The following is a 13,862-nucleotide window of genomic DNA, read 5'->3' on the forward strand; positions in this document are numbered from 1 at the left end:
ATGCATGCTAAGTTTTCTTCATGTGGCCATAGGATAGAAAACAAACAAAAAAAACTATATCCAACACCAGATTATCAATATCTGGATCTCCTTTGCCATATCCTGTCTGTCTCTCCTTTGAGTCCTGGGACTCATGTAGAAATGGGCTGGATAATAGGAGGGACTGACATTAGTCACACAAAGAAGTTCCTGACTGGGTGAAACTGGCCTCAGGATGCTGCTGGGGGTGGTGGATGTTGATTAAGAGAGACAAGCATGAGGTGGGTGGCTCAGGTGTGATTGGTGGAGTGGTGGGGCTGTCCTGGGGCCTTCCAGCCCCCTTGTGGTCAGCAAAGAAGCCTGTGCTCAAAGTGACCCCTGCCCAGAACTTTTCTCCATGTGGTCTCCACTCTCAACCTCTACCGGCACTATCTGAGCCCCTGATAAACCAGGATCTAGAAGAGCCCTAAGATGGCAAACAGGATGAGTTGCTCCCTGGCAAACCAGCTGGGCAAGTCTCCTGGTGCCAGGGTGAAGGGTGGAGCAGCAGGTAAACTCCAGCCCAGGAATGGAGTTGACAAATAAATGCCCAGGCCTGTGAGAACTGTGGGGACAGCCAGAGGAATTCCAGCCGGCTCTGAGGGGCTGGTGGCTTGGAAGATGGGTTTAAAGACAGCTGGTTTGCCTGGCCGGTGTGGCTCAGTGGTTGAGTGTCGACCCATGCACCAAGAGGTCACCGGTTCAATTCCCAGTCAGGGCACATGCCCAGGTTGTGGGCCTGATCCCCAGTGGGGGGCATGCAGGAGGCAGCCAATCGATGTTCTCGCTCATCGATGTTTCTAAAGATCAATAAAGAAAAAAAAAGAAAAACAGCTGGTTTGAAGGCAGGATTCGAAGGGATGTTACTACTGGTGTTTAAAAGCAATTTGTTAATTATTAAGGAACAGTCACTGGAGAGGCCAGGTACCAAGACACTTGAGTTGCTCATTAAAAAAATAAGTCTAGCCCTGGCCGGTTTGGCTCAGCGGTTAGAGCATCGGCCTGCGGTCCGGAGAGACCCGGGTTCAGTTCCCGCTAAGGGCATGTACCTCGGTTGCAGTTTGTCCCCGGCCCTGGTCGGTTGTGCGGGTGGCGACCACTCGATGTGTCCCTTTCACATCAATGTTTCTCTCTTTCTCTCTGTTCCTCTCTCTCCCTCCCACTCTACCTGAACAAAAAATAGAAAAATGTCCTCGGGTGAGGATGATAAAAAAAATAAATAAATAAGTCTGGCTCTGGCCGGTTTGGCTCAGCAGTTGGAACGTCAGCCTGCAGACCAGAGAGTCCCGGGTTCAATTCCTGCTAGGGGCACGTACCAAAAAAAAAAAAAAAAAAAAAAATCTGCCCTAGGCCAGCAAAATCAGAATCCTTAGGGAGGATTTAGGGACCTAACTATTTATATTTATAAGCCCCCTCAGATAATTAGAAATTATTCCCAGGTCTTTAAAGAGTGTGTCCTTGGAACCCTCAATCTCTGCCTGTTACTTAGCTGTGTTTCTTTGGGAAAGTGACTTAACCTCTCTGAGCTTCATTTGCCTCCTCTGGAAAATGGGGATAACTATATACCTCTTAGGGCTGCTATCAGGAATGCATTCAAGAATCACGAATCACCCTGAGCACTAGGCGTGGGGCCTGGCACACAGCATATGCTCAGCGTGTTAGCTACTCGGATTATTATTACATCTGAGATCCTTTGGGATTCTGGGATAAACAAAGAAAGTGAGAGAGCTGAAGGTCAGGAGAGCGTTTGCTCCTGTTCAGAGTTCCTGATGTTGGGAATGAGAGGCTCACTGAGCGGAGAGCAAAGCCTCCTACTCAGAGAAATTAGGAGAGAGGGGCCAAGGCCAAGCCCAAGGCCAAAGCTGAGGCAGATCATTTCTGGCCTCTGGTCTGGCTGTTAGGTCAGGGCCTTGGGCAGATACAACTTGTAAGAAGCGCAGCAGAGATCTGTGGTTAAGACCTTGGACTTAAGGGCTCAGAGAGTTCTGGGTTCAGGTTCTGCCCCTTTTATTAATGCATGACCTTGGGTGAGAGGATGAGCCTCTGTTGGGGAAGCAGAACAGCGCACGAGCAGCCAGTCTCTGGATTTTGGACTCGTGACCTTGAGTAGGTTGCTCCACCCTTCTGAGCTTCAGTTTGGGGATACTGAACTGGGGAGGCATGGGAGTACCCCACCTAGCCACACTGACCTACACTGTTTTGTAAACGTTGGTTATTACCACCATCAAACCCTTCTCTGGGGAAACCTTTGCTAGTAACTAGGCCCCTTGCCTGGCCTTCCTCCTCTCTCCCCGCCAAGCTATCCCCTTCTTCTAAGCAAAGCTAAAGTGAGGTACTGCCCTGGCCGGGTGGCTCAGTTGGTTGCAGCGTCATGCTGTACACGAAAAGGCTGTGGTTCTGATCCCTGCTCTGAGTGCTTACTGGAGGCAATGAATCAGTCTCTCTCTCAGCCCTCTCTCCTCCACTTCCACTCTCTTTAAAAAAAAAAAAAAAATCAATGGAAACAATGTCCTCGGGTAAGGATTAACAACAACAACTACCTATACAAATAAAGTGTGTCCAGCTGGTGTGGCTCAGTGGTTGAGCATCAATCAACCCATGCACTAAGAGGTCGTCGATTTGATTCCCGGTCAGGGCACATGCCCAGGTTGTGGGCCAAATCCCCAGTCGGGGGCATGCAGGAGGCAGCCAATTGATGTTCTCTCTCCCTCTCCCTTCCTCTCTCCTTATAAAAAAATAAAATAAAGTTAAAAAAATAAAAACATAAATAAATATGCCCTGGGCGGTTTGGCTCAATGGTTAGAGTGAAGGCTTGCAGACCAGAGAGTCCTGGGTTCGGTTCCCGCTAGGGGCATGTACCTCGGTTGTAGTTTGTCCCCAGCTCCGGTTAGGGTCATGTGGGTGGCAACTGGTCGATGTGTCTCTCTCACATCGATGTTTCTCTCTCTCTCTCTTCCCTCCTTTCTCCCTCCTACTCTATCTGAAGATAAATGCAAAACTGTCCTCAGGTGAGGACTAAATAAATAAATAAATAAAGTGAGGTGTCATTCGGTGACACTACCTCGGTGAGGTCAGGCTGCCCAGAAATGACCACTTTTGGTTCCCAGGGATGAGAATGCAGCTGAACTCCGTACGTGCCAGGTGATAAAAATGTTCAGTTAACGTTTGCACTGGATGTGATCAAACTGCGCACTTGCAAGGTCAGTTACCCTGGCTGCCTGTTGCCCAGCACCCTCGGGCAGGCCCTGAGAAATGTCATGTCACCATCCACATCTGACAACCTGTTGGCTTCTCACTGACCTTGGAGGGTGGAGGGGCATCACTCCAGACTCCTGGGAGGGGTGTTGTCAGAGAAAACCCTCTCTCCTCTATGGGGCACTCGGAGAATCTATTCTGTGGCCAGTGGCTTGGCAGGCCCGGACCTTCTCAGCAAGGCCCTCAGGGGCAGCTGCCTGGCCATGGGCTCATCTCTGAGCAGACACTGCCTCCTTGAGGCCACCTCTCCCCATGACACCTGGGAGAGGGGCTCCCGTATAAGAAGGAAATGGACCTGGGCGATGCCTTCCTTCCAAGTGTCCTATGTAGTGCCTTAAAACTGGCCCCTAATGCAAAAGTCTTGGAGCACTGGTAGCGTACTAGTTCTCAGCTTGAGAACCTGGAATCCACCCTGGTGCCATTCGTTGCCTTCCAGAAGAAATGCCACTCAGAGCGATGGCCAGAAAGCAGGTACATAGCCACAAGAAGTCTTGGGACTGACTTATCTGTAATTTGTGAAGGGGCAAGGAGTTTAGGGAGCAAGTGACAAGTGTCCTTGCTTTCTAGTAACATGTGGAATTAGAGCTCAGGCTAAGGTTTGAGTTAAGCAAAATAACTAGTCTAGAGTTAAGGGATAGCCTGGCCGGCATGGCTCAGTGCATTGAGTGTTGGCCCGTTGATTCCCAGTCAGGGCACATGCCCGGGTTACCGGCTCCACCCCCAGTAGGAGGTGTGCAGGAGGCCGCCATCGATGTTTCTCTCACATCAATGTTTCTATTTCTCTTTCCCTTCCACTCTCTCTAAAAAATCAATAAAAATATATTTTAAAAAATGCTTTAGTCCAGCCAGTGTGGCTCAGTGGTTGAGTGTCGATCCATGCACCAAGAGGTCGCCAGTTCGATTCCCAATCAGGGCACATGCCCAGGTTGTGAGCCCAATCCCCAATGAGGGGCATGCAGGAGGCGGCCAATCGATGTCCTCTCTCGTTGATGCTTCTCTCTCTCTCTCCCTTTCCCTTCCTCTCTCTCTCTAAAACTGCAACGGAGGTACTTGCCCTTAGTGGGAACTGAACCTAGGTCTCTCTGGTCCGCGGACCAACGCTCTAACCGCTGAGCAAAACTGGCCAGGGCCAATCCTTGATTTTAATTTAATTAAATTAAATTTAATGTATTTATTTATTTTGCATTTTATCTTGAGATATAGAGTGGGAGGGAGAGAAGGAGGAAGAGAGAGAGAAATATCAATGTGATAGAGACACATCGAGTGGTTGCCACCCACACGAACCCAACCGGGGCCCAACTGCAACCAAGGTATGTGCCCTTAGCAGGAACCAAACCTAGGCCTCTCTGGTCCCCGGGCCGAGGCTCTAACCACTGAGCAAAACTGGCCAGGGCCAATTCTTGATTTTTAGAGAGAGTGGTAGGGAGAGAGGAATGGGGGGAGAGAGAGAGAGAGAAACATCGGTGTGAGAGAGACACATCAATCAGTTGCTTACTGCATGTGCCCTGACTGGGGCCGGGGATTGAACCTGCAACCCAGGTACATGCCCTTGACCAGGAATCAAACCCGAGACCCTTCAGTGAGAGGCTGACGCGCTAACCGCTGAGCAGCACTGGGCAGGTCTGTCATTGCTTCTTTGTTTCCTGACTCCCTGCTGGCAGGTGAGCAAAGACCCAGCGACCGTGGCTCCCCAGCTCCTGGCATTGGCTGTTGTGTGAACAGAGGCAAGGTAAGCTAACTGTCCATGTGGAGAAAATGGGGTGAAGTGGGGGAAACCTAGGAAGGGAGTCATGTCTCCTGGGGTTCCCGCCCTTCCAAGCCTGGCTGTGTACCTCTCCTCTTCTGCCTCCACTGTAACATGATGTGACCCAGGAAATTGAGTCGGGAGAGGGTCAGAACAGCTGACAGCTCTGTGGGGCTAAGAAGTGTGAGGACTGCAGGAGCCTACTTCAGTACTGGATCATCTCTAGTGACCTAACCTAAGACCTAAGGGAACAGGATCAGGGCCACATTGAACTGAGCAAGTCCGGAGTATGTGTGGGGTGTTAAGGAGAAGGGCATTGTTGGAGATGGATCTCTAAATTTTTTATTTTTTTTAATCCTCACCCGAGGACATTTTTTGTTCAGACAGAGCGGGAGGGAGAGAGGAAGAGAGAGAGAAACATCGACGTGAAAGGAACACATCGAGTGGCTGCCACCCACACGACCAACCAGGGCCGGAGACAAACTGCATCCAAGGTACGCGCACCTAGCGGGAACCGAACCCAGGTTTCTCTGGACCGCAGGTCGACGCTCTAACCGCTGAGCCAAACCGGCCAGGGCTGGAGATGGATCTGACCGTCTTGTCCTCGGAGGGCACGTGGTCTGGGGAGGGTCTAGTGCAAGGCCTCATGGTGTGGCGTCCAGGTTAGGAGCCTGGGGTTGTTAGGAGCCAGAGAGGCCTGGGCTCTTGTCCCAGCTCTGCCACTGTGTGTCTTTGACAAGTTGCTTCCACTCTCTAAACCTTAGCTTCCTTATCTGAAAACGAGGACACTAATAGAACCCATCTCATAAGGTGGTTGTGAAAAGCTGGTGACATGATGATGTGGATGTTTAAGAAATGGCCACGCCCCGGCTGGTTTGGCTCAGCGGTTAGAGCATCGGCCTGCGGACCAATGAGTCACGGGTTCAATTCCGATCAAGGGCACGTATCTCAGTTGTAGTTTGTCTCTGGCCCTGGTTGGGGTCGTGTGGGAGGCAGACAGTCTATGTGTCCCTTTCATGTCGATGTTTCTCTCTCTCTCGTTTCCTCTCTCCCCCTCTCATTCTATCTGAACAAAAATGGAAAAAAGTCCTTGGGTGAAGATTAAAAAAAAAAAGAAAAAGAAATGGCCAGAAAACCCCCGAGAATGCGTGCAGGCTTTCCTGGTGAGTCTGGAAGGACCTAGAGATGCAAACAGGGCTGCGGTCTGGAGCGGCCCCAGAGCTCCGCGGAGGAAGGGCTGCAGTCGCACTAAGGGTGCTGGACTCGCTGGCCCTAGGACTCGCCGGTCGCAGGCGCTGGGCCCTTACAGCTGCTGCCCGAGTCCTGGAAGCGCCCTCTGGAGCGGCTGAGACAGCAGCTAGGGCCCATCAAATAGCCGTGGGCTCACTCTCATTTCCCAGCCTCCTCAGTCAGTTTGGACCACGTGGCTGTTTCTGGACATTTATCCGTGAGCAACTGACATCTGCCGATTTGGAGGTCGGTTCAGAGTTGATGTGTTTCCTCCATCTTTTCTCCTGCTGGGGGTTCCAGCGGTGAAGCTCTGAAAAGTGAGGGCTACCAGACCCTCATTAGACTTTGTGAGACAGTGACCTGGATCGGGGTCGGCCACGCAGAGCTGGGGTTGTTTGCTGAGGATGCTAATGCTAATTGATGCCCACAGTGCTATTATCTCCACCGAGGGAGGCCAAGTCGGTTGCCTGTGGTCACACAGCTTGTAAGTGGGCAGAGCTGGAATTCAAACCCAGGCCGGGCTCGCATGGCCGGTTTTTAGACACTATACTTACTCCGCATGACAGCCTGTCCCCAAGGCTGCTGTCACGTCTGAAATCTTATGAGAATGTCCAGCAGGACAGGGCCAGAGGGACAGCTGGACTAGTCAGAACACTTCGTAAGTCTGGCGTGAGACCCGGCCACTCTGGGTTGCACTGAGCTGTTGCAACACTCCAGCTACACCCCGGCCAGTGATAGTTGGTCATGATAAGCAACACCCAATGAAGAAGTGACAGCTCACCCTTGCTTGGCAGAGGTTACGATTGGTGACTGGAACTCTCATAGATCAGTTTACAAGAGTTCCTCCTAGTGTTGTTATTTCACTCTCAGCTCTGACCCGCTTGCCCCCCAACCTAGAAAGGGAGTACTGCAAACCATCAGCTTGAGTTAGACTTGGGCTCAAATCCCTGCTCTGCTACTTACTGGCTCTGTGACCTTGGGCAAGTCACTTTGCCTCCCTGAGCCTCAACTTCCTCATCTGAAAAGTGGGGATAACAAAACTAAATCCTCATTAGGATGGATTTAAGCATTTGAGATAACGGATGTAAAGCACCTAGCACAGTGCCCAGCGCACGTAAGATTGTTCCAGCAAAGGCAGGCTCTCTCCTGGGTGAGGTGGGCTATCAGGGGAGAGGTAATCAGCATCTAGATTCACATCAAGTTAATTCACACGTTTATTTACAAATAGGATACATATATACTTATACACAGGCATCGCTGTCACATTTCGGGAGTCTCGGAGTTGGGCACACACCTTCCTCCTTACTGGCTCCCTCCTGACTCGCGTGGGCTCCCTAGAAAAGGGCGGCTGACATTTCCTGCCGGAAGGCCTCCAGGCGCATTGGCTGGGCTCTCACAGCTTCTACTGTCCACGTCCGCATGTCCCAGGGGGCCGTGGACAGGGGCTGTGACTCTCTGCTCAGTCACTCATGTCCAGGCCAAATTCTGGATACAACTCTTTGGTGGTGACACCTCGGACCACGGCTGAAAGAAAGGACGAATGTCCAGGGGGAGAAGTGGGAGAATGGCCAAATCCCTGAGCACCAGCACCCATTCCTGCCCCTTCTTCCTGCTCCCCTAGTTGCCAAGCAAACCCTCCTGCTACTCCTCCTGGCCACCCTGAACTAGACTCACTGAACCCTCGCCCCACTTTGCAGAGGAGTCATACAAAGCTCCCCTCGAATCTTGTTTCCACACGGAGCAGGTGGACCCGTCTGCTGAACATGGAAATGCACATCTGCACTGTATCCAGGGCCTGCTGAAAACCCTGCCTCCTGAGCCTGGCCCGGGGGCCATGCCCTGGCCGTCTGGTGACGTTTCCTCCTGCTCACTTGAAGGTTCTTTCCTCCTCGGGAAGCGCTTGATTCAGAGGCCTGTCCTGACCACCTCCCCTCACCCCCACCTGCCACCTGTCCCTACCTCAGTTTTCTCCATCTCTGCCCCCTTTTTTTCCGTCATTTATTTTAGAGAGAGAGGAAGGGAGAGGAAGAGATATATAGAAACATCGATGAGAGAACATTGATTGGCCGCCTCCTGCATGCCCCCCACTGGGGATTTGGCCCACAACCTGGGCATGTGCCCTGACCAGGAATTGAACCAGTGACCTCTTGGTGCAGGGGTCGAGGCTCAACCACTGAGCCATAATGGCCGGGCTATCATCTCTTCCCTTTGATTCCTTCACAGCATTTAATCCATTTTATAATTCGTTTGTGTTCTTCAGTGACCATTCCCCTCCCCACTCCAGCATAGAAACAGAAGTCACATGAAAACAGAGCCCTTCACATGAACATTTCTCCAAAGTGTCTCTATGCCTTGTAGAGTAGCACAGGGTTGGTGGCTCAGTAAATAGTCACTGAACAGGTACAAGCAGACAGGCCACCCGCTGGAGCTCCTATGAGCTGCAGGACAGGTCTCAAGCTGGGGTCTACCTAACGAGCTCATGCCCTAACCACCAGGCTACGGTCACCTCACCATCCTTTCTTCCTGGGCCCTGCTCATCCTCCTCTCTTCATCCATCTATATTCCCCTCGTCCCGTTTGTTCCTCCACCTCCTTTGAGATGTGTCCCTCCCTGAAACACAGAAAAGCCCTCCCTGCTGTGGAGTCCTGGGTGCTGGCAGTTCTGCAACGAGTGACAAAACGCAACTGGACAGACAGTCCCAGCTCTGAACGCAGTTCCAGTGGCCACTGGCTGCTCAACACCAATGCCCACAAATCCGAGTTGGGTGATGCAACCGAGGCCATCTGCACAAATCCTTCCCTCCAGGGTGGGCTGTCCGAGCCAGCCCAGACACAGGCGTCTGCACTGTGGCTAAGTCCTCTGGATAGCGAGACTGTGTGCAAGGAGGAACAAGATACCCCTTTAAGGCACACAGAGTGGCCCTTGCACTTTCAGCCTCGGTAGTAAGTCCGCCCTTTGAGGCAAGAATGGTGCCTCAGTCGGTCTCAATAGGCTCCAGAAGACTGGGAACCCTAGTCTTTGGTCCAGCAGGTGGGTGAGCCCATGTTCAAACCTGCCTGCAGCCTCAAGCAGGCTCCACCCATAAGGGAAAAATCTTAGGGATGCAGGTCAGAGCTGTGCAGCTGCTTCTTTAGGTGGCCAGGGAGGGCAGGGGCATCAGGGGCATTCAGGGAGCAGGAAGCTGAGAAGGGTGGGAGGGTTGGCAAGATAGAAGAACCAGGAGATGGCCTTGGCCAGGTAGCTCAGTTGATTAGAGCATCATCCCCATACGCCAGGGTTGTGGGTTCGATCCCTGGTCAGGGCACATATAAGAATCAACCAACCAATGAATGCATCATAAGTGGAACAACAAATTAATGTTTCTCTCTCTCTCCCCCTCCCTCTCTCTTCCTCTTTAGTAAATATATATGTGTATATATATACATATACACACATACATACATATATATATATATATATTTGAAAGAAGGCCCAGGAGCAAAACTCAGCCACCCCTGGGCGATGAGGACTCCTTCTAAGCTCTACTTGCTCCTCTGTCGTCCTGTTGCTCACCTAGTTTGCCCAGCAGCATCTGGCCTACATCCTTGATGTCATTATACTCGTGGAGCTGGGAGATGTGGTGCTCCAATTCATCCACACTGTAGCCTCTGGGGTGAGGGATGGAGAAAGAGAAAGCTGATGAGGACCCAAGGTTCAGAGAGTAACAAGGCACCTACTTAACAAATGTTTTCACAAAGGGCCTACTAGGTGCTCAGCACTTGGGACATGGAGATGGCAGGACAGACCTGTCCACTAAAGCTTATAGCAGCAGGCAATCAGCCCCTGGCAAATGCTCCCTGTACTCTTAAGAAGGGGGCCCAACCAGACTGGTACTATGTGACCCTGGCCACAGCTGAGGGATTCACTGATGGGCACATGGAAGTCTAGTCAGATCCCTTCGAGTGTGAAATGCACATTCGGAAGCTGCTCAGCCTGTGTCATGTGGCTGGAGCAAGGGACATGGGAAAACCCAGAAGTGGAAGAACCAGCTTCCCCCAGGCACTGAAAACCCTACCTGCAGGGAGGAATGGAGCCTTGGTGCAGACAAAAGCAGAGGCAGAGAATGCGGGCCCCAGACAGCAATAACCTCTGTTCCCGACAGCTTTCCAGTTCCTACTTCCTGGGGCTCCTGAGCCTGAACTCTACCCGAGACAGCTGCTGAGATGCCCTGAGTCCCACGGCGCAGTCCTGTTTTTATGCTGAACTAGTATGACTGGATTGCAGTTACTTACTGAGCACTAGTTATCTGAAGTATGCTGAGGAACCCAGCAAGACTTACTCAGATATTAATTGGGAGATCTCCTTGTCCAGCATGTCCCTCTTCTCCTTCAGCTTCTGAATGTCAAGGTGCAGAGAATCCTCACTGGCCCCATCAGCCTGGCCAGATTTGGAAGATGGCCGCTGAGTGGCACAAAAAGTCATTAGCTGGACTGACCAATTATCCACAATTCAGAACTTACAAGTTGTTCCCCAACTGCCACTCCCTGCTTCTGCTCGGTAACAGACACCACGCAGCCCTAAATAAGACTACATTTCCCAGCTTCCCTTGGAAATTAGATGTGGCCCTATAACCAAGTTTTGGTAAGTGGAATCAGAAATGGTGTATGCTACGTCTGGGAACTGTCCTTCCAGGGACAGGGCAGGCCTTCCTCCTTCCTGCCAGCTGGAATGTGGAAGTAACGCTGGAGATGAACAGCATCTTGATGAGGCAGAAACCACGTTGAAGATGTGGTGGAATGAGACAGAGGCCTGGGTCCCTGATAACTGTTTAAGCCACCATTCTTTGGGGTCTTCTTTCACTCCCAGCCAAACCCAATTCTAACTAAAGGGCCTATCCTGATCCCCAATCTGACCCCCGAGATACTTCAGGTCTACGGGGATTCTTTTCTCAAGTTGGTGATGTCACTGGGTTTATAATCTCACTGGATAACAGAGTCTTTCTCTGGGGCTATGGTCCATTTTTGCCCTTTCTGCTTTCAAAGCTGCAAAGGCCAGTGTCTGGTACACTGCTAAATCTTCAAGAAACATGTGTTGGACCAACTTTCTACATGTGATGCAAGAAGAGACTGAGGAAGACATGGTTCCTATTATTTTTCTTTAAATTGTTTTTCTTTATTGGTTTTAGAGAGAGAGGCAGGGAGAGAGAGAGAGAGAGACAGAAACATCGATGAGAGAGAACATCGATTGGCTGCCTCCTACATGCCCTCCACTGGGGATTGGGCCCACAACCTGGGCATGTGCCCTGACCAGGAAATGAACTGGAGACCTCTTGGTATATGGGTGGACGCTCAACCACTGAACCATACTGGCCAGGCCATGGTTCCTATTCTTAGGATGGGCCATTTAACCAGTTAGTCACTAGATAGTGAGTAGGCACTATCTGCCAGGCACTGGCAAAGGCTCCTGGGGTTTGCGATGGAGAAGACAGCAAGCCAGGCCCTCTGCCTTCATGGACCAGATAGCCTAGTCCCGAATATAAAACTCCCAACAACTATGCTCTTCCTCCAGAGGTCTCCATTTAAAGTTCTACTCAGCCCAGCCGGTGTGGCTCAGTGGTTGAGCGTTGACCCATGCACCAAGCCAAGAGGTTGCTGGTTCCATTCCTGGTCAGGGCACATGCCCAGGTTGTGGACCCGATCCCCAGTGCGGGGCATGCAGGAGGCGGCCAATCAATGTTCTCTCTCTTTTTTTTTTATCCTCACCTGAGGACATTTTCCCATTTTTTGTTCAGAGCGGGGGGGGGGGGGGGGAGAGAAAGAGAGAGAGAGAGAGAAACATGGACGTGAAAGGGACACATCGAGTGGCTGCCACCTGCACGACCCAACCAGGGCCCAGGACAAACTGGAACTGAGGTACGTGCCCTTAGCGGGAACCGAACCCGGGTCTCTCTGGACCGCAGGCTAATGCTCTAACCGCTGAACCAAACTGGCCAGGGCTCAATGTTCTCTTCAATTGATATTTCTATCTCTCTCTCCCTCTCCCTTCCTTTCTCTCTAAAATCAATAAAGAAAAAACAATTAAAAAAAAAAAAAAGAACTCTTCTCACAGGTCACACTTCATCAGAAAGGCCTTCTCTGACCATCCCATTTAAATGGTCACTCCTTAATCACTCACTATCCCTTTGTCTTATGTTTTATGACATCTATCACCACCTGACATGTCATACCTTTCACTGATAACGTTATTTTCATTGTTGGCCTTACACTACTGGAGTGTAAACTCCATGAGGGCAGGGACTTTGTTATATTTACTGCTGATTGCACTGTGCTAGAACAGTACCTGGCATATAGTAGGCACTCAATTAAATTGGTTAAATGAATGAGTGAATGACAAGTTAGTAATCAACTAATTATAAGTCTGAAAAGTGCTTTGAAGTAAAAGTACAATGTGCTAAGGGAGTGTCTAACAGGGTCACTGGATTGAGCCAGAAGTGGGGGGGTGAGGCTTCTCTGAGGAAGAGAAGCGGTGTAGGCACCAGCTTGGCAAAAAGCTGAAAGAAAAGTATTCCAGACAGAGGAGGGTATATCCAAACGCCCTAAGACAGGAGAGAGTACATGTGTTTGAGGGAACCAGAGTCGTTTTTGTGGGGGTGGGATGGGTGAGGGGATAGTGGTATGAAAAAGAATCTGCCACTTGTGGTGCTGTCAGGAAGGGGGAGAGACAGCCCACTTAGGGTGCTACTGGCAAGCACAGCACATGGCATCTTTGAAGCTTGGTGGTGGGCAGGAGGAAAAGGGGAAGGACTGAGAAATGACCTGGAGTTTCTCAGCAGAATAAGGTTGGCTGGGGGAAGACCTTAGAGAGGGTTGGGGGTGGGTCAGCTGCTGTGGGGATGGAGAGGAGGCTAAGAGCAGCAGTGACTTACAGGGTGGAGGGCAAGAGTGTGAGGGGGGGGGGGGGGCACAGGCATACTCACAGGGGATCGGAAGGCCCCGCGGCAACTTTTGGAAAGTCCTGGTTGAGACCTGGAGAGGAATCCGAGGGAGAAATGGCTGATTGGACCAGGAGTGCGCTCCGGGAAGAAGGGGTACTGTTGGGTGTGGGTCTGGGAAGTAGGAGCGACCGGGACTGTCGGGAAGGGGGCAGATATGTTCCCAGGATCAGGGTAGAGATCCTCGAGGAAAGGGAGATACTGATAGGATGGAGTGTGAGGAGGACTGGATCGGGATCTCTGGAGGTGAATTCTGGGACGAGAAAGTCTGGGGCAGAGCTATGGGGCATCAGGAAAGGGACTGTGAAGGGATGAGCTTATTCCTTGCTGTCCGCTCCTAGCCCACCTTCTGAGCCCTGGGGTCCGAGGCCCCCGTTGGGGGGTGGTCTGCAGTGCAGGAGGGTCCAGGTCGGGGGCGGGAGAGCGGCCCCAAGGTCCGCCAGGTAATCAAAATCCTGTGCTGGAGACCAGAAGCAGGCACACCACGAGCTGCGCGCGCACCTAGCGAGGTCCGGCCCCGCCCCCCAGGGTGGGCGGAGACAGCTTTCATTGTGACTCCGCCTGTTCCTCCTTGCCGGAGTCCTCCTGGCCACGCCTCTTTCCCTTTCATCTTTTTTCATAGACCAATGATATTGAAGATGTCAG

At 51.5% G+C, this 13,862-nt stretch overlaps 1 protein-coding gene across 1 annotated transcript; it reads right to left on the reverse strand.

The window, feature by feature from the left end:
* Nucleotides 1–7,465: 7,465 nt before the first annotated feature.
* Nucleotides 7,466–13,664, reverse strand: SWI5 (SWI5 homologous recombination repair protein; the record flags this gene model as incomplete). Its single annotated transcript, XM_036261703.1, has 5 exons — nucleotides 7,466–7,771; nucleotides 9,800–9,894; nucleotides 10,566–10,687; nucleotides 13,203–13,251; nucleotides 13,564–13,664. Coding segments are annotated over 5 exons (432 nt in total), but the record flags the coding sequence as incomplete, so codon positions are not given.
* Nucleotides 13,665–13,862: the final 198 nt, after the last annotated feature.

This window comes from Molossus molossus, unplaced genomic scaffold, assembly GCF_014108415.1.
Source record: "Molossus molossus isolate mMolMol1 unplaced genomic scaffold, mMolMol1.p scaffold_m16_p_14, whole genome shotgun sequence".
In the NCBI taxonomy this organism is placed as follows: Eukaryota; Metazoa; Chordata; class Mammalia; order Chiroptera; family Molossidae; genus Molossus; species Molossus molossus.